Source organism: Orbicella faveolata, unplaced genomic scaffold (assembly GCF_042242905.1).
Source record: "Orbicella faveolata isolate gen_17 unplaced genomic scaffold, um_ofav_v1 contig_26, whole genome shotgun sequence".
In the NCBI taxonomy this organism is placed as follows: Eukaryota; Metazoa; Cnidaria; class Anthozoa; order Scleractinia; family Merulinidae; genus Orbicella; species Orbicella faveolata.
The window spans coordinates 4,830,478-4,855,000 of record NW_028301554.1 but is presented as its reverse complement, the minus strand read 5'-3'; the positions used below and the strand labels follow the sequence as shown (position 1 = coordinate 4,855,000).

The 24,523-nt window shown below is 39.6% G+C and overlaps 1 protein-coding gene and 1 long non-coding RNA gene across 3 annotated transcripts in view; one reads left to right on the top strand and one right to left on the bottom strand.

Annotated features, from left to right (window-relative positions):
* Positions 1-2,428: 2,428 nt before the first annotated feature.
* The window catches only part of LOC110061934 (uncharacterized), a 154,556-nt gene continuing 132,461 nt past the window's right edge, over positions 2,429-24,523 (bottom strand). For both annotated transcript variants that reach the window (XM_089295845.1, XM_089295844.1), the window contains 2 exons: positions 4,520-10,025; positions 2,429-3,402 (listed from right to left, as the gene is read on the bottom strand). In XM_089295845.1, coding sequence (XP_089151971.1) covers positions 4,522-10,005 — 5,484 coding nt within the window. In that variant the 5' untranslated portion in view covers positions 10,006-10,025 and the 3' untranslated portion in view covers positions 2,429-3,402; positions 4,520-4,521. The remainder of the gene's footprint in view (positions 3,403-4,519; positions 10,026-24,523) is intronic.
* LOC149107760 (uncharacterized) lies at positions 16,389-19,591 on the top strand. The gene is made up of 3 exons (XR_016209105.1): positions 16,389-17,952; positions 18,482-18,598; positions 19,466-19,591. It is a non-coding gene; the product is annotated as an uncharacterized LOC149107760 (long non-coding RNA).

The window sequence follows — 24,523 nt, the reverse complement described above, 5'->3', positions numbered from 1 at the left end:
AGCATGAACCAATTTCTTTGTTTCAAACCAAATATGGACTAACTTACCGTTGCACAGTAGTAGCTAGTAGTCTATGTTTAGCCGTCTGCTCTGCTCCAGAAAAAAAACTGCAGAGGATCGCTCAAATTAATTAACATTATTCGTCCATTAAAAAATTTCAGTTTCACAGCATTTGACGTGGCTAGTGGAAGCGAAAACTAAATTGTTTTGTTGACGTGATTTTCTTATATAAGGCCGTTTATGACATTTACAAAAATAGCCGACCACTCGCGCAACATGTTCTTGACCAATGGTTTTTTTTTACATATATACACTTTCACACTCGAATTTCCTAGTACTAATTGCAAATCTTACTTCATAGTTACGTAAATATGAAGAATTCACGTTGAGGTTTCTGAAGACAACTCTCGATACTTTTGTCACCTCGACCTATGAAATCCAAACCGCTTCGTTCTGAACAGTTTCCAGACGTGACACCGTGAGCCGCAAACGGTTGATCAACCATTCTCAAACTCATTAATAATTCATCAAGTTAAAACAAAGAAAATCACAACCGTGAAGGAGGTTTGGATACCCGGTCTTAATTAGCATAGATTTTGACGATTTTACTCCTTAGTTTTTGTTTCGATTGAGAAGATATATCAAACACTCGAGACAGTGTTTCATCGGCTATCCAAACACCTCGATTCTCGTGAAAAATACTCTGCTGCGCGTCGTATTTTCAACTCTCTTCTCGGTGTTTCGATATCCCGATGAAACACTGTCTCTCGTGGTTGATATATTACATCAATCATAATTAAGGTGTTTAGGATCAGCGTAAAGCTAAAAACGAGAGACCGAAATTCCTCTTGCAACCAAAGGAAAACAAATCTAAGGTGTGTTGCATCCTTTCGTATCTTCATTCATTGCTAAATAGGGAGAAGAAAGCGGTCGAATAGCTTTCAAGAACATTTTTATTTTGTTTGTGGATTCCTTGACAGAAAATACTTTGACATAGAAAGAGAAAAGTGCTTTAAAGACAAATAAGGCAACGTAGGAAAATTGATAATTTTTGGCGCTGTGTAACTCTACATTACCATATTCCGTAAGACCCGAGAGATTTTAATTTGTTTCAGTCACTACGTAATTAACAATTGTTGGACGAGGTTATCCAAAATATCGAGATTTGTCAAGGGCGAGCAGATCAATTATCTGCCGAAGCCAAATGGAATCTGTGGTGTTTATTATCCTTCAATTATTTTTAGCAATACGCACGGTTTTGAAAATTGGGGAATATCACTCGAAGTTTCCCCAGTTTTAGTTGGGGAATATTCAGTCACGTAAAGTATTTGGAGCAATTGTGCGACAGCAAAAACAATTGATGGATCATGATTTGCGATAACCAAGTTCAGCCTCTTCATCAAAACGAGGCCTGGTTCACAATCATTCATATGAAAATGAGTTTACTTTGCATGTGAATGAAATCTCATTTTCATATGAAAGGATGGGCATCAAGACTCGTTTTAAGAAAGAGGCTAAAGGTAATTCGTAGATGGCCTACATTATTGCTTTACCATTCGATCGCCAAGTTTGTTTTCATATTTAAGTCAATCTCTGGCAGCTCACGGAAGCGATCTGCCAGTTTTTCACCCGAGAGCCTGGTTACAATTACGCATAAGTAAAATATTATTTGCAGCAAAACACATTTAGACGGTATTACGCATGAGCAGACCATTATTTGTAAGCAGTTATTTGCAGGTCACGTGGTGGGCTTTCTGCCAATGAAAGAGAAGAAAAAATGCATGGAATAATAATAGATGTTGTTTGCACGATTTGATAGATGACATTCTTCCACATTTCTATCGTAACAAAACCACGACATCACAGAACCAAACAGTCAATCTTCGCTTTGTGATTCAATAAATTGTCCAGAAAAACAGAAGAAGGAGGTGATGCAACATGTAATGGCTTTTCAGAGAATTGCCTAAACTCAGTGATTGTTAATGAAGTAACATGGGGAATCCAAACTGACAACAGGCACACCAGTTGGCTATTTACAAGCGCGGCGAAAGAGTTGAATATGGGACTAGAAAAAACTACGCCAGTTAATGTTTCTTCTTCTCAGAGGTTACTGATGTATTTACCTCGAAGCGCGCTTTGGAAGCCTGGGTAGGGATAAATGGAAGGCGCGCGGTACATGACGCGCCCTCCTTTCTATGATCCCCTCCAGAGCCTCTGAAGAAGTGAACTAGTTATTTGTCATCTGGTTTCGAGTCCTAAAACATCAAGTTATAATTAAAACTTATCAAGGTCTCACTTTCGCTTTGGTGGAAGTCTCTTTCATTGCCCTGAGCTTTTCTGATTTGACCGTCAGTAAAAGCCAAAATTAAAGAACAACACTAAAAAGAGAAAATTCCCTGTAAATCTAGAAAAAAAAATTCAAATGATATTAAATGCACGTCTTTTAATCAGTTCAAAGGACCTCTGTACAATGCCCGTACTTGCTAGTGAGACATGAATAGTGTAAACACTTGCATTAGCTACTTTATTTACACCTCTATTTAATTACGTATTATTTATGTTATTTCTTATCACCTACTCAACCAACTTACTACTTCACCGATTTCACTGGCTTGGTTGCCAACTCGAAAGCGAGCGCTTCCTTGGCCACTACAAACTTCTTTTTGTTTTGTTTGTTTTTCTGTTTTCTGAACTTGCACTTGAAGCTACTTAAACACTAAAAAATGAAGTCAAAGCTCTGTGCCCTGGTCACACGGTGCATCTTAGTCAATGATACTTCGAGAAAAATAATTGGTTTCCCTAACTATCATCAACTGTCATTTACATGATTAACCGGCGTTTGCGATAATTATAATCGACGATAGTTTATTTCAAGCTCACTGTAGTTTCTACTGCCATGCTTCTGCCACGTAAATCATTGACAGATGGTCCTAGATAAACTTAGAGCCTTTGTATAAGGAAAAAAAAACACTTGTTTGGTAGTTTCTAAAGAGCAGAGAACCGTTTACATGAGAAATCTTGGATGACCCTGGGTAGAGAGCAAGTTGCTTTGAAGACAGGGAGCTTGTAGACACCACCACTACCAGGGATACATTGGGACTTGAAGAGCATGAGCAAACTCGAGATCTAGGGACCTGAGTTTTTGAGATAACCGGTAAAGGTTAGGAGGGAGGAGTAGCCCTCCTAAGGAGGAATATATCCTGAGTTACTACTGACTACTGACTACTCACTGATCATTTACTACTACTTTCGTTTCTCATTAACCAGTCTTGTCACGGAGTTACTCCTTGCAAAAATTAAATCGTCTCTTTGATTCAAACTGTGTCTGTATTCAGGGAACAGCTGGGCGGCATCTTGAATTTCAATGTCAGACCCCGGGTATGACCCTGGTGGAAAGCGAGCCTGCAAAAGTAGAAACATAAGAATCACTGTATCTCTGACTGAGATATGCTCGCCAAATAAAACGATTTACTTCTTCATATAAAACAGATCAAAGGTTTTCTCAATATAACCAAGGTATGAAATCTCTTCTTTCTTTAAGAAAGCAGATTTTGTTTAGCTCGAGAGGAGTACGCATTGGACCAGCTTTGGCAAAATAACGTGATATGTTATTAGTGGTAGCTCTCTGTAGATTTTTAGCATACTCAAGTGTCTGTGTCAGTGCTGGAAAAATTTCGCATTGTCTTTGCCTACAAAAGGACTCAGAGTGCACCTCCAATAGTTTTATGAGCTTTCGTGCGCTTTTATAGCTCAAAGGTATAATTGAAAAATGCCAATAAATCACTTTAAACGACATTATATGTTAAGTAGAGCAGCACCTAGATTACGCTTAAACACTTACACTACACACTCTCTAATAGAATAGAATTCTACGAGAGATTAAAAACTGCGTTGACCGTTTGCAAATATTTGCATGGGTTTCGGAGATATAAGTTTGAAAATTGCGTAAAATATGCAAATGAGAGGGCTGATGACATCATACACTCAACCAAAAACTATATCAAGTATATAAATAAAACTATCTCGGTCAATTTGCGGCAGAAACCATTGAAACTTTGTAGGCTATTATTCCTACATGCAACACACATACGACTATAAAAATTTTGGTTCCCAAAGCAACCCACTCTTTCCAAGTCCTCTCCAAACTGATTTCAATATTTTAATGATTTTCAGCGCAAAAAATATTAAACAAGGCTATGAACTCAACCTAACATATTTACATGCTTACTGGATCATGCAAATCAGGTATCATTGGCAAATATCTATATAGAACGCTATAGAAGCACAAACAGAGGGAGGAGGAGGTCTGAAACCCATTATGTTGCCATAGTAACAAAATCTTATTTTCATATTGTGGAGCACCTATTTTAAAAACTTGAATATCTCTGGAACGATAAGAGATAATTAACAATAGTAAACAGAGTTTTTCTTTTCGTGCAGACTACTTGTGTATGTTTTAAAATGGTTTAAATAGGAAAGATGCGATTTTCGTCATAGGATCTCTGTTAAGGAAACTTACTCTTATTTTCCAAAGTCAAAAGTCACGTTATCTCCAATCAGCATGAATGGCGCCCAATCGGAAACCCTGTCAAAGTCGTTACCTCTCATCCACTTCATGGCCTGGTGAAGAGATTCACTGGCACTCTCACCACGAGCAAGATGCTCGTAGAATTGAAGCATCAGCTGCTCTGTTGCTTCGTCACTTATGGCCCATAGAGCCACCAAAACGGACCGTGCACCAGATCCTAAGAACGCTCGAGCGATCCCAACGACTCCTTCGGTTCTAATCTGCCCACACGCACTATGGCAGCAACTAAGTACCACCAGCTTAGCTCGCAATTTAACTTGTGCAATGTCCGACATCCTCAAAAGGTAACCTACTTCTTCTGGAGTCCTGTCAGAAGGGCGTACCGGAGAAAGGACAATTTCTCCTCGGTCAGCATTACCATGGGCTGCAAAATGTATCAGACTCACTGAATGTAACCTTTCAAGTACCGCCTGCTTTGTGGCCTTCTCTCCTAGCAAAGGTTGAACACCTAACAGTCGTCCAATCATGGCTGCTTCATTTCTTGCCCATGGTAACCTAGAAAGGGACATTTTCTTTCCTTTGTAACGTACAGTACCGACATCTGGATCCCCCACTATGAGAGCACCAGTCTGACTGTGATAGTCTGCAGGACTGTCCTGAATGAGCTTGAGAGTCGTCAAAGAAGGAACAATGCGGATTCTGAATTTCTCTGCTAAATACCTGCCGCCTTCATCTGTTAACGCTGGAAATGGAACTTGGTTTAAGCAGCGATCAGGAACAACAATGAGCTCGGGCTCCTCAAGTAGATCAGCTACCGGACTGATTAACATTCTGTAGTACAAAGAAACGCTCGATTCGGAGTTTCCACTTTCTTCATCTTCTTGCTCTCTAAGTCTCAATGCTGCGAGGATCTGAACGTCATTTAAAGATCGATCTTCGCAATCTTCCTCAGGTGCAATACCAAAGCTTCGAAAGCTTGTCGCGAAGAAATCATCTAAATTGCCAACTAGTCCGGCACCAACTAGTTTCTCATCTACTGTTATTCTTCGGAAAGATATGATTCCACTTCTCTTGAGAACCCAGAAAAAAAGATCATGCTCATAATAAGAAATGTACAGACAAGAAGAGTTGCTTTCTTTTTTCATAATGTTTTCAATACCAATCCACGATTGCGGATCAGCTGAAATGTGGCTTTCAACAGAGTACTGAGTTGCCATCAAATCTGCTAATGCTCTAGCCCGTGCCAGCTCTAAAACATAAAGGGCATGGTTTGGATTTGCCGAAAAACAAAGAAATGCACTAAGATTCCGGTAGGGAAAATCGTGAACGTCTGAAGACAATACCTTAAAATCGTCGTTCTCCCCTAAAAATCTTCGCAAAGATTCGCTTTTATTCATACTACTCAACAGACAGTCAAACGCTTCCTGGATCTTGTATTGGGATAACTTCACCACTGTAAGAAGACACAGATTTTTAAACTCATTCTCTAAGTCCTCAATGTCTCGAGTAATTGAGAGTGCCTTATGAATATAATCTTCAGCCAAGACATATTTATCAAGAAATGTAAACACAGTTGCCAACCTTCCGTAGTCTGCTCCTTCTCCCTGTTTGTCACCAATTCGAATTCTGATGGCAAGTGCTTTCTCAAAATATTCTTTAGCCTTGTCATATTCACCAAGAGATGTAAACAAACTTCCTAAGTTTCCGTACGAGCTGGCTTCTCCCTCTCTGTCACCAATTTGTATCCTGATGGCAAGTGCTTTCTCAAGATATTCGTTAGCCTTCTCATATTCACCAAGAGATGCAAACACAGCTCCTAAGTTTCCGTACGAGCTGGTTTCTCCCTTTCTGTGACCAATTTGTATCCTGATGGCAAGTGCTTTCTCATGATATTCTTTAGCCTTGTCATATTCACCAAGAGATGTAAACACAGTTCCTAAGTTTCCGTACGAGCTGGCTTCTCCCTCTTTGTCACCAATTTGTATCCTGATGGCAAGTGCTCTCTCAAGATATTCTTTAGCCTTGTCATATTCACCAAGAGATGTAAACACACTTCCTAAGTTTCCGCAATCTGCTGCTTCTCCTTTTTTGTCACCAATTTGTGTTCTGATGGCAAGTGCTTTCACAAGATATTCTTTAGCCTTGTGATATTGACCAAGAGATTTAAACACAGTTCCTAAGTTTCCGTACGAGTTGGCTTCCCCCTCTTTGTCGCCAATTTGTATTCTGATGGCAAGTGCTTTCTCAAGATATTCTTTAGCCTTCTCATATTCACCAAGAGATATAAACACAGTTCCTAAGTTTCCGTAATCTGCTGCTTCTCCCCTTTTGTCACCAATTTGTGTTCTGATGGCAAGTGCTTTCACAAGATATTCTTTAGCCTTCTCACATTCGCCAAGACATCTCAACACAACTCCTAAATTTCCGTACGATGTGGCTTCTCCCTCTTTGCCACCAATTTGTGTCTTAATGGCAAGTGCTTTCTCAAGATATTCTTTAGCCTTGTCATATTCACCAAGAGATCTGAACACAATTCCTAAGTTTCCGTAATCTGCTGCTTCTCCCTCTTTGTCACCAATTTGTGTTCTGATAACAAGTGCTTTCACAAGATATTCTTTAGCCTTTCCATATTCACCAAGACATCTAAACACATTTCCTAGGTTTCCGTACGAGCTGGCTTCTCCCTCTTTGTCACCAATGCGTATTCTTATGGCAAGTGCTTTCTCAAGATATTCTTTAGCCTTGTCATATTCACCAAGACATGTAAACACAGTTCCTAAGTTTCCGTAATCTGCTGCTTCTCCATTTTTGGCACCAAGTTGTGTTCTGATGGCAAGTGCTTTCTCAAGATAGTCTTTAGCCTTCTGATATTCACCAAGAGATGTAAACACATTTCCTAAGTTTCCGTACGAGCTGGCTTCTCCCTCTTTGTCGCCAATTTGTACTGCGATGGCAAGTGCTCTGGCAAGATATTCTTTAGCCTTGTCATATTCACCAAGAGATTTAAACACAGTTCCTAAGTTTTCGCACGAGCTGGCGTTTCCCTTTTTGTCACCAATTTGTATTCTAATGGCAAGTGCTTTCTCAAAATATTCTTTAGCCTTGTCATATGCACCAAGAGATGCAAACACAGTTCCTAGGTTTCCGTAATCTGCTGCTTCTCCCTTTTTGTCACCAATTTGTGTTCTGATGGCAAGTGCTTTCACAAGATATTCTTTAGCCTTCTCATATTCACCAAGACATGTAAACACACTTCCTAAGTTTCCATACGAGCTGGCTTCTCCCTGTTTGTCACCAATTTGTATTCTGATGGCAAGTGCTTTCTCAAGATATTCTTTAGCCTTATCATATTCACCAAGAGATGTAAACACAGTTCCTATGTTTCCGTAATCTGCTGCTTCTCCCTCTTTGTCACCAATCTGTGTTCTGATGGCAAGTGCTTTCTGAAGGTATTCTTTAGCCTTCTTATATTCACCATGAGATGTAAACACAGTTCCTAAGTTTCCGTAATCTGCTGCTTCTCCTTTTTTGTCCCCAATTTGTATTCTAATGGCAAGTGCTTTCTCAAGGTATTCTTTAGCCTTATCATATTCACCAAGAGATGTAAACACAGTTCCTATGTTTCCGTAATCTGCTGCTTCTCCCTCTCTGTCACCAATCTGTGTTCTGATGGCAAGTGCTTTCTGAAGATATTCTTTAGCCTTCTTATATTCACCACGAGATGCAAACACAGTTCCTAAGTTTCCGTAATCTGTTGCTTCTCCTTTTTTGTCACCAATTCGTATTCTGATGGCAAGTGCTTTCTCAAGATATTGCTTAGCCTTTTGACATTGACCAAGAGATGTAAACACAGCTCCTAAGTTTCCGTACGAGCTGGCTTCTCCCTCTTTGTCACCAATTTCTATTGTGATGGCAAGTGCTTTCTCAAGATATTCTTTAGCCTTGTCATATTCACCAAGAGATCTGAACACAGTTCCTAAGTTTCCGTAATCTGCTGCTTCTCCCTTTTTGTCGCCAATTTGTATTCTGATGGGCAATGCTTTCTCAAGATATTCTTTAGCTTTGCGATATTCACCAAGAGATAAAAACAGAGTTCCTAAGTTTTCGTGCGAGTTGGCTTCTCCTTCTTTGTCACTAATTTGTATTTTGATGGCAAGCGCTTTCTTAAGATATTCTTTAGCCTTATCATATTCACCAAGAGATGTAAACACAGTGCCTAAGTTTCTGTAATCTGCTGCTTGGCCTTTTTTGTCACCAGTTTGTATTTTGATGGGAAGTGCTTTCTCAAGATTTTCTTTAGCCTGCTCATATTTACCAAGAGATGTAAAGATAGTTCCTAAGCCTCCGTACAAGGTAGCTTCCCCCTCTTTGTCACCAATTTTTATTCTGATGGCAAGTGCCTTCTGAAGATATTCTTCAGCTTTGCGATATTCACGAAGAGATAAGAACACAGTTGCTAAGTTTTCGTAAGAGTTCGCTTCTCCCTTTGTGTCACCAATTTTTATTTTGATGGCGAGCGCTTTCTCAAGATATCCTTTAGCCTTCTCATATTCACCAAGAGATTTAAACACAGTTCCTAAGTTTCCGTAATCTGCTGCTTCTCCCCTTTTGTCATCAATTTGTATTCTGATGGCAAGTGCTTTCTCAAGATATTCTTTAGCCGTCTCATATTCACCGAGAGATGTAAACACAGTTCCTAAGTTTCCGTAATCTGCTGCTTCTCCCTCTTTGTCATCAATTTGTATTCTGATGGCAAGTGCTTTCTCAAGATATTCTTTAGCCTTCTCATATTCACCGAGAGATGCAAACACAGTTCCTAAGTTTCCGTAATCTGCTGCTTCTCCTTCTTTGTCACCAATTTGTATTGTGATGGCAAGTGCTTTCTTAAGATATTTTTTAGCTTTGTCATATTCACCAAGAGATGTGAACACACTTCCTAAATTTGCCTCCCCTTTTTTGTCACCAAGTTGTAATGTGATGGCTAGTGCTTTCTTAAAATATTCTTTGGCTTTTTCGTAGTCATCGAGATAATAAGATATAATTCCAGCCTGTTCATCAATGTATACTTCATTCTTTCTGTCTCCTTTTTCTTTCGTGATATCAATCGCTTTCTCATAAAGTTCTCTTGCTTCTAGGTATTTATACTGCTGTCGATATATGTCGGCCAGTTTTACCGCAAGATTCCCTTCCTCATCTTTTTTACCTCGTTCGCGGAAAATGTCAAGAAGTTTTCTGCCGTAGATTAGTGCTTTTGAATGATCAGGGATACGGCAATACGCCTTGAATATTGTTTTGTGGATACCAATATGAACTGAATTGAAAATTTCTCCTTTCGTTTTTAGCACTTTATTATTAAGGAATATCAAACATTCCTTGCAGACCTCAATGCCTTTTAGAGCACGACCAGTGTTGAGAAGGAAAATAGCAACAACCAACCCAATAAAGATGGCTTGTAAAGTGTCGTCTATATTGTTCATGGCGTCCTCATCTATGTACCCTAATAAAAATAACACAAATAAAGCCTTTTAGTTATTTAGAGTAACATTATTCTGTTGAACGTCCTCTTACCTACAATCATGGACAAAAGTCCTAAGACAAATTTGGTTTTTTGGCGCTTTTGCACGCACTCAAGACGCAATTACAACTTCACCTGCCTAACTCTCAGAGTAGTCAGAGCTGTTTTGTTTTGGAGTCGTATTACCTGAGCAAGGACGAGACAAGAAACTTAACCACATATGACGCCTGGTTTCCTATCTAAATTAAATTGAGACCAGACTGATGGGAATGAGCACTCTAATAATACATAAAAGATGATCACCAAGTTTAGGGAACTAAAAGGGTAATTAGATTGTAACGCTACACCCATTCCAAAAGAAGGGACAAAGAAGAAACAGAACTGGTTTTTTAGTAAATAGATACCCCAACAAACGCAAACCAACAATAAAAACCAATTTAAGGCCAATATCAAAATTTAAACATTATTAGTCAACTCAGTTTTCTCTGGCACACTCATGAATCCATTTCAAAGTGTCCGAGTAGATTAAATCAGATCAGTAAAAGAGGTATACACTGAACAAAACCGAACACAGTCTCGCATTTAAAGGTTAATTAGTCCAATATATGTCAAAAGCACATTTCCGATGTGTGACTATTTCCAGTTTTGTTCTACTCTGCTGAAATGATGGTGATGATTGGACTGAGCAATGTTCCCTGTTTGTTTGTTTGTTTGTTTGTTTGTTTCCGATCACTGAATTCGCAAAAAGTTTCCGGGGTCCTTTCTTTCCGTTGATAAAGTAAAGCGATTCTTAGCAGTTTGTGAGATAATTTAACCAAATACGAACAACTAGACGCTCTGAGAGCGTTTACTCGGGCTTCCTACCGCAGTATCAAATCGCACTTTACGAATTCTAAATGCGTATTGAACACAGTGGAAACAAAAGAATCACGATATTTTAGCACAACAGTTCCACTTAGATATTTGCTATTCAAGTTGCTTCGTTGAGTATCCTCCTAATCCAATCGCAAGTCGTGAGTTTAAACCATTTTGGTTCAAGAATGAATCACAGCTGTCTACGCATTTATGGAGAACTTGTTTGAAAAGAATTTTCCAGGTCTTTTTATTTACAACTTATGGCGATTACATTGTACATGTTAGCAGAAATTTTATGAAGTTCATTTAGTAGTCGTGGCGATCCGAGTGAATTGTGCAGCTGAAAATCTTTGCCGTGTTGCGATCCATCTTTTAAAAACCCTTTTCAAGAGTCTTATCTCCTTTGGAGAGCGAATAGTTAAACTCCTTCGCGAAAACAATAGTCCTAGGGCAAGGTGCAAATTACATTGCACTTAATTTGCTGAACTTTTAAGCGCGCGTCCGTGTAAGAACCGACCATTCAAATTTTGGCGGAAAATTGATTGCCCTCATTTTTTCTACACAAGTCAAACAACACATGCAACGAACGAAAATGGCCTTTATCTAGTCAGATTCGCTTTCTTTTTTTTTTTTGAGGAATTTTTTTTATAGGCAAGTCGACACAGGACGAAATCACATGTTTCCGTATTTCTGAAACGTGGCGGAAACATGCAACTCCATGTTTCCGTTATGTTTAAGTCTTGCGGAAACATGAAAATTCACGTCTACGTGATTCTGTCACGTTTCCGGGACGGAAATGCCAAGTCACGTTTCCGTCATATTTAAGTTAGCAGATTTCCGCTGTTGTTCGTTTCCGTCATGTTTCTGCAAACGGATTTGCAGTTGTTTGCTACATCTACCAAAACAAAAACGCGAGATGAGTCTTTGAACAACAATGAATCTTAACATTTTAACCAGTAGGAGACGAACTACAGCTGTAGCCGCAGGAAGTGCCTCACCTCACACTTCGTAAAATGACAAAATAATATAGGGTGGTATGAGGAGTCCGTGTAAGGGCCCTTAATGTATAAGGACTGTGCAATGATCAGTATGCGTTTGCTCCTTTATTCCTATGTATACTATTTCTTACACATAACCGTACACAAAGTGTCAGGGCAATCTTCTATATATTCCCTTAACCCAGTAATCCAACTGAATTTTTTACCCTTCTTCTTTATACACTACTGAATATAGTTTTCATCTAAAAACATTCGTGGTACGTAACTTTCCAAATGTTTCGGTCAGGAAGCGATTTGAGCCGGTTCGAAGCCAGTTGAGCCAGTAGGCCCAAATGAGACAGTTGTGTGAATTGAGCTGGTTGGGCGAAATGAGGCAGGTGTGTCATTTAATCCATTTGGGCCAAATGAAACAGTTGTGTCAATTTGATCTGGTTGGGCCAAATGAGACATTTGTGTTCTTTGAGCTGGTTGGGCTAAATGAGACAGTTAAGTGATTTAAGTCAGTTGGGCCTGATGCGACAGTTGTGTCATTTGATCCGGTTGGCCCAAATGAGACAGTTGTGTGAATTGAGCCTCTAATGGGCCAAATTAGACAGTTGTGTGGCTTGAACTGGCTGGGCCAAATGACACAGTTGTGTGATTTGAGCCAGTTGGACCAAATGAGATATTTATCCGGTGTAAGCTGGTTAGGCTAAAATGAGACAATTGTGTCATTTGAGCTGGCAGCGCCAAATGAGACATTTGTGTGCTTGGAGCCGGTTGGATGAAATGAGACATTGCTGTTATTTGAGCTGGTTAGGCCAAATGAGACAGTTCTGTGAGTTGAGCTGTTTGAGTCAAATGAGACAGTGGTGTGATTTGAGCCAGTTAGACCAAATGAGACAGGTCTGTGATTTGAGCCAGTTGTGACATTTGATCAAGTTGGGCCAAATGAGACAGTTGTGTGATTTAAGTCAGTTGGACCAAATGAGACAGCTGTGTTATTTGATCCAGTTGGCCTAAATGAGACAGTTGTGTGAATTGAGCCAATTGGGCCTAATGAGACAGTTGTGTCATTTAATTGGGTGCGGCCAAATGAGACAGTTGTGTGATTTAATCCGGTTGGGCCAAATGAGACTTATGTGTGATTTGAGCTGGTTGAGCCAAATGAAACAGTTGTGTGATATGAGTCGGTTGCACCAAATGAGACAGTTGTGTCATTTAATCCTGTTGGCCCAAATGAGACTGTTGTGTGAATTTAGCCAGTCAGGCCAAATGAGACATTTGTGTTATTTGAGCCAGTTAGGCCAAATAAGTCATTTTTGTGATTTCAGCCAGTCAGGCCAAATGAGACAGTTATGTGATTTGAGCCAGTTGGGCCAGATGAGACAGTTGTGTGATTTGAGCCGGTTGGGCTAAATGAGACAGTTGTGTCAATTTGATCCAGTTGGGCCGAAAAAGACAGTTGTGTGATTTGAGCTGGTGTGGCCAAGTGAGACAGTTGGGTGATTTAAGTTGGTTGGGCCAAATGAGACTGTTGTGTCATTTGATCCAGTTGGCCCAAATGAGACAGTTGTGTGAATTGAGCCAGTTGGGCCAAATGAGACATTTGTGTTATGTGAGCCAACTAAGCCAAATAAGTCATTTTTGTGATTTGAGTCAGCTAGGCCAAATGAGACAGTTGTGTGATTTGAGCCAGTTGAGTGATTTGAGCCGGTTGGGCTAAATGAGACATTTGTGTTGTTTGGCCAAATGAGACAGCTGTGTGACTTAAGTTGGTTGGGCCAAATGAGACCTTTGTGTCATTTGATCCAGTTCACCCAAATGAGACAGTTGTGTGAATTGAGCCAGTTGGGCCAAATGAGACATTTGTGTTATGTGAGCCAACTAGGCCAAATAAGTCATTTTTGTGATTTGAGTCAGTTAGGCCAAATGAGACAGTTGTGTGATTTGAGCCGGTTGGGCTAAATGAGACATTTGTGTTGTTTGGCCAAATGAGACAGTTGTGTGATTTAAGTTGGTTGGCCCAAATGAGACAGTTGTGTGAATTGAGCCAGTCGGGCCAAAGGAGACATTTGTGTTATGTGAGCCAACTAGGCCAAATAAGTAATTTTTGTGATTTGAGTCAGTTAGGCCAAATGAGACAGTTGTGTGAATTGAGCCAGTTGGGCCAAAGGAGACATTTGTGTTATGTGAGCCAATTAGGCCTAATAAGTCATTTTTGTGATTTGAGTCAGTTAGGCCAAATGAGACAGTTGTGCGATTTGAGCCAGTTGCGTGAAATGAGTAATCTCGTGGAATTTACGTGGCCGTGAACTTCCTCGACACTCGGTGTGTCAGAGTTCATCAGGTGACGTGTCAAGAAACGTGACGTGTCGGAGAGTGTTATGTTCCTGATACGTATGTTGCGGCGTGTCAGGAAAAATCATGGTCATGTGCGGCGTATCAAGGGAAGCCAGGACTCTGATATACTTAACGGCACGCGGTTTTAGTTAAATCAGCCAAATTAATTGACGGAGCTCAAATACATACAAACAACAAAAACAACAGCAGCAGCAATAAAATAATGCTAAATAGCAGTTTTTATCACTTCCGACTACTATTTTATATTCTAGTATTTAAAATCTACTTATCGCAAGGCTTTTTAAAATAGCTACTGAATGTAAAACCCTTGTTTAAATAACGTGTTAAAAAAATCCGCAGCGGAACATTCCTTACATCTAGCCGACCTACGTGATGGCGCAACTCACCAGTTTCGCAAAGCTTGAAAGCGGAATGCCCTAAAATCGGTTGCATGGGAGGACTTGCACCGGGACGCCAAACCCATTCAACGCTGCCGCGCATTTGATGCAAACCTTGGAACCCTCATAGGAGGCTTCTGGCCGATCTTTAGCTTGTGAAGATGGAATGTTGCAAAGTCTATTTATTTAGACCGACTAGTGGTTTCCCTCCATTGTGGTTACCGCTGTTAGTCCGGTAGCATCAGCGCATGCGTAATTATAAAGAGTGCCTTTAAAGAAATTTACCAACCAATATTTCTTCCAGTCGGGTTGTCAGTAAAATTCCTAAACACAAATCACATAAATTCGTTTCCCTTTATTTTGTCATGATCCGTGATGAAGACCTTGCTAAGAGGCGCTGAGCTCGCTCTCAGAAAATTGCAGGACCATTTGCTTTTCTTGGCTGTTGTTTCTTCAAGCGTGCATCGAAAGCGACAGAATAATGAAATTATTTCTTTCTCTCCGCTTTGACGATAATAAGCGTATTCGAGGCTACGTTATCGTGGCGCCATAGAATCCTGCAGTATTCACGACGCACACAAAACGTCACGCACACCTAAATAACTCCTAAATAACGGTCCAGTAGCCTCCTCAGTTGACGACTTCCTGTCATCATATCAACATTGCATTACGCTTGAACAAGAAATCACAAAACGTGTTACGAAGACGAAAACACTTTAATTCGATTTTCTCCTCGAGCCTACTTTTGAAACGAAATTGACTTCAAATGTGTTTCGAAACGGCTTGTAACGAAATGACCTGGAAATGACAAGACCTGCATCAGCATTCTGAGTGCACGACTTCAACAAGCACTGATCAGCGGTTTTCCACATTAGATACCAGTTTCTCTCGGTTCTCACGCCATTTTTTGGCGTCCTTTTTAAAAGGTGTGAAACGTCGAAGCTTGCGTTGATCTCTTGGTCCTTTATCACTGTTTAAAAACTCTACTTTGGCGTACAAAATTCACTTTACCTTGACTTATTCTCTGTGCACGATTTCAAGCAGTTTTTGGTGGATACAGCCGGTGAAAACATCGATACATACCGAGGTACGAGTCAACAAAAACAGGTAAGCCATTGTTGTCTTCCCGGGTTGTCTTGTACGTACGAGACCCGTACGAGTAAGTTAAGCTTAAGTTTCAAGGGGAAAGTTCAGTTGTAAAGTTTGCTTAAGATGTATGGAATTGCCTCTGGTTGTAAATTTTTCTTTAACAAGCAGAAGCTTCAAAAGGGATAGCAATGGGAATGATGGTAAATTAAACCATTAAGCTTAAATCAAACTACTGTATAAAATTTACTGATCGATTTATAGGATATTTTCCTTAGTGCTGCAATCTTGATTTGAGGTTTCCCAATATGGATTTACATATAAACTTAACTAACCTTTTATGCATATCGTATTTTATTCATTGGATGAAGTAAAATTGGTAGTGCCTCATGTATAATCCCTGGCGTCCTTACTTGATGAAAAAAAAAAAAAAGAGAGGAGGGAAAAACTGTGAAGTAGAACCCTGGCTTACGAGATACGTGTATGCATTTATGACTATTTAGGGGGCCATGGAGACTTTTTAAGATTTATTTTTGTAAGAGCTCTTGAAAAATTATATTGGCAGGCAAATTTTGGCATTTCACAAGTCAGTCTCTATATATATTTTATATATAAACAAGCTGGTTTGCAGATCTGTTTTCACAGTGCTCAATAGTAAACTACAGCGTGATTACAGCGGATGATGAACTGAGCAACTGTAGATCTGACTTGGCATTTTATTACTAGTTAGTTTCGTAGTACACAACTTGTGTGCAGCACTCATCAGATAAAATTCCTAAATGCGAATTTGCATTATTATGCTGATTTGAAAGACACATGCCCATTGGAAATATGATAGCTACAATAAATGAATGCTTTTACAAATTAAAGGAAAGTTAAGCAGCCTGAAAACGTCTCAAATTTGAATGCATCGGCGGGGTATTTCACTTTTTACATGGAATATTTGGCCTTCTAGGATTTCTGAAATAGAATTTCTCAAATAATCATAACAATTACAACTTCCTCAAATGTGATTGGTGCATAAACTACTGTATTTTGTTCTAATTAATCTGCAAAGTTGTAATCGGACAGTGTAATCAGGCAGTTGCCTGTAATCTGACACCAGTAATCAGACAGTTGCATGAGCCAATTATTTTAACTCCTCTCCACTTAATCCACTAATCACAACATTGATTACAATTACTATAGAAACCAATTCAAGAGACTGACTTTGCAAAATTGGGGAGGTCAAGTCTCCATTTTAAATATGACTATGTAAAGCTCTTTTTCAAATGAAACTTTTACTTTTGTGAAAAATTGTAATGATTAATTGGCCACAGGACATCATGTCATCCAATTCAGTCTGTAATCATACTTGTGATTAACAAATTGGACTCCTGCTTTGTGGTCGTCTAATTTTGTTAATCACTCGTATGATCACAGACCGAATTGGACTTCGCTCAGTTCTGTTACCATTATTTATAGCATTATTGTGCTTGGAAGAAGAATGGCAGGTTGAAGGTTGTTGGCATGCTATTAGCCAAACAGCTGATTAGTAGAGCAGGAAGAGGAATAGGGCAGACTGTTTCAATTTTTCATATCTTTGTTACTGTTAAATTCTTCTTTATTGTGTATTTCTAGAAAGCATCCATACTCACTCCAAAGAAGGTTATTGGAAATTCCATGTGGGAGGGGGGATTTAAAAGAAACGACTTAAAAGGATAGTCTGAAGCTAAGCTGGAATTTCCAGAGCGTTGGTGGGGTTTATACGAAAAACAACAAATTCACAGAAACCTTTTTAAGCTTTCTGTAATGACCTCAGAGTCTATATTTTGCCTTGTTATTTTTTACATGTATGTATATATCTGCAAAGGAAAATGACCATCACTCCCAGACATGTAATGAGATTGATGGATCATTGTTATTGGGTCATATTCTGTTTGCCAAGTTGGTTTTCTCTCAATGTAAGTATAGATTGTAGTAGTGTACTGCTACTATCATAGTGATAAGAAGAGCCATTCTATTATTTTTAGCACTGTTTTTGTTGATCTTTTTTTTTTTCAAATTTAAGGGTGATGTTCACTTACTGTATAACCAGCAAGAAATGGATAGATAGATACCTCTAATATTATTGTTGTGTCTGTATATGTAGGAGTTGTGTCAAGATACTATGAAAAAAAGTGGCAACAATATCTGGATAGTTTGCCAGATAGAAGAAATTTGACTCAAAAGCAACAAGCTGAAAAGAAGCTAACATCAAGGAGAAGAAGGGTAAGCTAGCATCTCATGCTTGGTGTTACAGTTACAGTTACAGCTGAGATGTAGTAGGCCAGCTACTATAGTTATTCGCTTTTTCCTCAAGGTCAAAACGAGTTGACCTGTTGTGTGACGATGATGGAGGAGCTCAGTTTTTAGTTATTGTTAAACCAGCTCTAAGGCCATGCTTGCAACGTAAAAATAATCAAGTGAATTTTATACTTGTGGGCAACACACAGTACAGGTAGTGCATGCAAGTAGTTTAGCAGGGACATTATGAGTGTTCCCTCTTTCTTTGGTTCATTAAAAAGAAGCACAATTTCACGGCAGGGAAACAATAGCCTCTCCATGGTCTAAAGTAAACAACAATGGGATAAATAATACGAAAACTTATAATTATCTCATTGGTTGTTTGATCGTTGCACTAAATTACCTGCTGTTATGATTGGCGATACAGTATGTGATCGCTTCTATTTAGGTTTGCCCTCACACATTTAATTTAGCTGAGTGAAATCCTTAAATTAATATCTTATACCTTTTTCAGTTTTGATAGTCCAGAAAATGACTATGGCTAGGAGAGTGCTAAAAGAAGCCAAGAAACTCTTAACTGAAGTGCGGGCAGTTTACAGCAAGAAAAAGTGGATGAAGTCAACCATCAAAGGTAAGCTTCTCTCCTAATTTCTTTACAAGAGCAGTGGAACCTTCTCCAACAAGACACCAGCTGGCCATAGAATTTGGGTCGTTTTTGTTCTATGAGAGCCTTTTTGAAGGTGTTGTGTACAGGCAATCGAGCCTCTCAATTAGGTCAAATTAGACTGCGGGCAGTCTCTCTGCTCTGAAATCAGGGACAAGGAGGTGAAAATATTGAAAGCGTGCGTTACACGAGTGGCAAAGCTGCGAGCTATGCGAAGCGCGGGCACCGGAAAAAAAGCGGCTCTTCTTCCGGCGCCCGCTTAACTCTGCTAGTACTTTTACTTATTTTCTTGTTTACCCTCACTGACTTTACTTAGAGCAAAAGAGAGACTGCTGGTAGGCTGAGTTCAAATTAGCGTCATAGTATGCAATAAACAACTCTAAGTACGCTGACCAAGTCAAGTTCACAATTTCAAATCCCGATTTACCCTCAACTATATAAGTACGGTATGTCCCGACGAGATTGCTTCAGTGATGTAGCTCTATCTATCTACCTACCTACCTACCTACCTACCTACCTATCTATCTATCTATCTATCTATCTATCTATCTATCTATCTATCTATCTATCTACCTGTCTGTCTGTCTGTCTGTCTGTCTATCTATCTAATTGTTCCCAAAATTGGACTTAATGGTTGAAAAGTTTGTGACTGTTCTTAAACACAAGTCAGCCGGGTCTTCAAAGCGAGTCGAAAACTGCCAATACTGTAAGCACTTATCGCTGAATGAATGACATTTGGGCGACAACCTCCTTTTCTTGTAGTGATTTCTACCAATTCGTACCGGCATTATACCTCGTCAACTAACATACTCGGCTCTATTCATTTTGAATTAGCTGCTGTTCATCAGCATTGGAGACCAAGGAAAACAAACAACAGCTTTGAGAAGTATCGAAGGCAAATCAAGCGAAGCAATCGTTTAAAGAGGGTAAGTATTGTACATAAATTGTATGAGGCCAGTTTGATAGCTACTCTGCCTTTGATGTTTCAGGACGGGCTACTTAAATCCATAACAACAAGAGAAAATATCACTAGTAGTACTCTAAAAGATTCTCACGTGTCCTGATCATTTATTTCCTTTAGAAACTTTCTCGAAACTGTCTTGTCTGGACACCTCGACAGTGCTGTCTGAAGGAGACAAGAGAAGGGCACGAGAAATTCTGTCTTCCCTAGACGCGTTACACTATATCTCGGAGGAGGAAAGCTGCAAAGACGACGCAGAACCAAGGAGTGGGCCAAGACCACGAAAGATCAGAAAGCTGTCATGGAAGAAGAGCAAACTGAGGAATATTAAAACAAAACTGGACGAGGCGTATTTGGCCGGACTAACTGAGAAACAACGTCGCACAAGTGCACGTGTCAGCCGGACTGAAGAGGAATCATCACGCCCACACCCACCTAACGGCCATCTTGGGCAGTCCGCAGCGACTAATTCGCTACATTTTTAGAACATTAACATTTTATACATACCAGCTGTAAGTTTTTCTTGATGTTCATTTGTTAAGAAAGGAATTTTAGGCATGTTATGTTCAAATGACGAGGACGAGAAGCGAATATACGTGTATTTTTTTTAAATAACAAATATTAAAGTGTCACCGGTCGATCGATTGAAGAAAAGGAAAATAAAGTAAATTGATTGAAGCTGCGAAGAAGATATCGCTCTCATATTTGTGTGATTTCACATAGTGGGGCATAGATATGGTATGGGTTAAAAAAAATAAGAAAATCACAACATATTTACCTGTCGTGTAATGACAAAGGAAGATCAGGAATAACGAGTGCTGAAAGAACCCGATATATAGCAAAGAGCAAGAAAAAAAATCGTGTTTCCGGAACGAAACCTAGTGACTTTAGGTCTGAATACGTCAGCAGAAACAAGAGAAAAACTTGTTTCGTGAAAGTAGCCTACTATTCTGTCGACATTTGGTTTTTTACGTCAGCGGAAACAAGGCAAAAACGTGTTTCCGGAACATAACCTTGTATTTCCGTGAACAGGTCTGATTACGTCGACGGAAATCTAAAAAATTCAGATTTCCGGAACGTTACCAAGTGTTTCCGCACATGTTAACATGAAGTTACGCTTGCGGAAACACTTATTTCCTTCAACTGAAACCTGACGGAAACATGTAAAAAAGTGGTACGATTCCGCTGTGACCGCAGCAACGGAAACACGAGTAAACGCCACCAAACCGCCAGCGGAAACGCGTGTCAACCGTTATGTTTCCGCGACGGTTTCACATATTTATACCACGTTTCCGTTTACGGATTCTTGATATTTCGTCCTGTGCGAAAACCACACAAAACCGGAAATTGACACCCCAAATTTTGGTGATTACGCGATGCTTGCTAAAAACTCGCACATTTAACAAAACGATAATTAGATAATTCTTTTATCTTTACAAAGAAGAAAAATTCTCGTTTACCTTAAACACAAGCAAAGTTATGATTTTTTTTCCTGAACCCTCTCAAAAACGACTTTGGCATTTTTGCCAACATAGCCTCCAAACAAACAGATTTTTTTCAAAAGTGGGACTTGTACATGAATGATGACTGTTATCAGCGTAATGTACTAAGGCTTAGCTACAAATATCTGTATTAAAATTTGTGGGCACTCTTAGTTTTGAAGTGCAAAAAATTCGAGCAAGTAGCCGAAATTTCAACATTTTGTGTAGAAATGACGTATCTCGTAACTTAACTGAAACGCGTTTTATTTTTCTCCGCGAACGTCTTTACCTTACCTCATTAGATTTATTGATTTTCAACGTTTGGAGAACTCACTGAGACTAATATTAAAAAAAATCGGGGAATCTTGGAACCTTGCCTCAGTTCTGATTTTTAGTATTGATTTGCAGTCACGTATCACGCATTTTTGGTTGACGCAAGCGTTGAGTAAAAATCTCGTACATGCTATTTCCCACGAAATGAGAGCCTTAATAGTTATTCATGTTTATAGCTATTCACACCAATTCTTTTCCTTTTCTTGGTGTTATAGGTTTCTTATGATTTGTGGGGAGTCATCGTCAAGGCTGGTAGTATAAGTCGGTGTATAGTATAAACAGTTGTGGTCAATGTCAACACCTTTTATTTTGTTCGTTTGAACGTTCATGAGTCTCTTTTCACGAAATGCAGAGTCCGTAATAAATGAAGCAGGAAAGCTTATGGAGAGATCTCAAGCCAAAATGATATCCGAAATCGAAAACTAAACAAAAATCTGGCAATAAAATGGGTGCATTATGGTCCATTTCACCGCAGCATCATTTTAACTTTAATTATCGCGGAAGTTTGCCGGTGTTTCACTTCTAGCTACATTTCTCTGTTTCGCAAAACCTGAACCGGGTTTAACCAAAATGACCACTGTTGTAAGTTTTCTTTGTTCATTGGAAGTTGCATCAAGTACCTTTACAAATGTAAAAGCTTTGAAGAAGCATAAACTAAACTCTACGTAGCGAACAAGTTTCTTTCAATGCAACTGTTGTCACGCGTGACGCATTCATAAATGAATACCCGAACAGTTCAAAACTTCGCGTCCAAGTTGTAAAGGAGTTTTACAAATTAAGTTAAATCAGCTGAAAAAAAACATTTCTCCTAGGTTAAAAACAACTTTTTTGCTCATGACTTTAGTTTGGCATCTCAAATGTAGAGTGGAGTTACATAATTTTATAAAATAATTTCATATCACATTTCCGGGCTACACTTCACATTCTGCAAACGCGGAGCGATGTTAGTTCAGTGACGTCCTAACCACTAGAACTCTGGTAGATTGCTAAAAGTAAAATCAAAGTCAAAACATCGTCTGCGACTGATGTGATCAGTTTAGTTTAGTTATCGCTCAAGAAACATTTACATTCTTGAACAAAATAGGACAACTTCTGCACCAAGTCCTTCTTCCTATCTTTCGAGTTGAACGCTACATCAAAAAGAAGCAAAATTGTTTTGAGCATTATGACATTAAACTTTTGCAGTTTGTCTGCCTTGACGCATCTGCACAGGTCTGTAGTATCGTAACATATGGGATGCTGCGGGCTGAGCTCTGAGGCAATATCAGCAAGGAGCTTCTCTCTTTCTTCTTCCTCCTCCTCTGCGTAGGCATCATTAAGATCAATGTCCTCGTCATCACGTCTCCTTCGCGCTGCAGCAAGGCGGTAAAAGAATCCCTTAACTTGGTTTTTGGTGAGCCATTCCTCTCTTCTGAAAAGTCGGCTATTGTTATCATCTTTTGCGTTTCGCATATCGGAAGCTACTTGCGTTGGATCAGCTTTATCTCCTGTTTTTTCTCCGATATCAAACTTTGCTGTCACTTTGGCTGAAATTCTAGTTGCCCTTCGCATTTGGATCCTGCACTCTTACTTGCTGTTGCTGTACTGCTGTCAGCACTCGCCGACTTCTTTCCCTGCTCAACAGTAGAGAATTTCTCAGCCCATTCTCTTCTAAGCTTGTCAAAGGTGGACTCCATTTTCAGCTTTCCTGGAGTGTGGTCTCCAACATCTAAGTGAGCTTCGAGATGGCCGAATTTTTCGAAGATCATCTGACATCCAGATTCAGGACAAGGAAAAATCCCATCCTTTTCGGCACCGCTCGCAAGTGTTGACTCATATAAACGAGTATCTCTGAAAGGGAAAAGGTTCTCTACAACCACCAAGTCAGTAGAGCTTTGATGCCTTTTAAATAGACCATCAAAGATAATTAATTTTTCCGGGCCAATTCCATATGACTTCCAAACGCACCCCCACTTGTTTCATGCGCAACGTTGTGATAACTGCTGAATCCGTCAACACGCTGAACATCGAGCGTCTTTTTGCTGACGTCAGTGAGGCAGACACATGCTGAAGTACCCTTTACATAGCGTTCCGAAAGTGCGCTACGCATATCATCTGCAGATAAAATGTCATGTCCTTCATTGCAGTATCCTCGTTTGGACGCTTTCATGAGACAGAGAATACGGTCCTCAGCTGAAAAGGAAGAGGCTCCAGTGGAGCTCCTGGCGTAAGGAGGGCAATTTCATTAATCGCTGAGTTAAAGGTATCAATTGCATTGGAGTTTTCTGATGTGCTTAAGGGAGTCTCTAGAGTCCAAGGAGATTCGCTTTGACTGCACTGTGGTGTTGATGTCTCTCGGAACGGGGTAGACGCTAATACTTGACTGATACTTGCCATGGCAGCACGCTTACACAACCTGTAAAGAAAATTAAAGCAAATCACGATCCATGCTGATGTATCTTATTAGTATCTTAATTTTCAGTTGATTTGAAAACAAATCTCTCGGACTCCGTTTCATGTTCAGAAGCTGACTCAGGCTGGGACTCTTTCGGTGGCCGCAACGACTTTGCTTCGTTAGTCACTCGTTCGTTGTGTTTCTTACGGCATGTGGTACAAACAGCTGAATAAAATAATGAAAACAGTGTAAAATAAATTATGCAAATTGTGTGCATAACGTTAACTTCTGGTGATCTGTTTCGCCTTCTCCAGGGCATCCAAATTAAAACTACCCAAATCAACATGTAATCTGCAAAACGGCTTTTCAAATGAATTATAGATGAAAAAGACGCCCGAAAAGTCTACATTTTCAAAAATATTGTAGTCAAAAAAAAGGGGGTTTACTATGGGAACACTGTTTTAAATTACTTTGCAGGAAGACGTCAAAAGTGTCAATCCGACCATCTAAAAGTTTAAAATAATGGCCTGGTTTAAAATTCTCAATCTGTTTGCATCTTTTTACTTGCAAGGTCATGGTATCCCTCATCGTAAGAACATCTAGAGCTTCATTTGACCCCCGAAGGATACCACTCTAAAATAAACTTGACAGCATTTCTTTGAATACAGCCCTAAAAGAAACCTTAACGGCTAAAATTAGTGGCGTTTCCTCCTGAAAACGCTAAAGGGAGATTTACTCCCCGA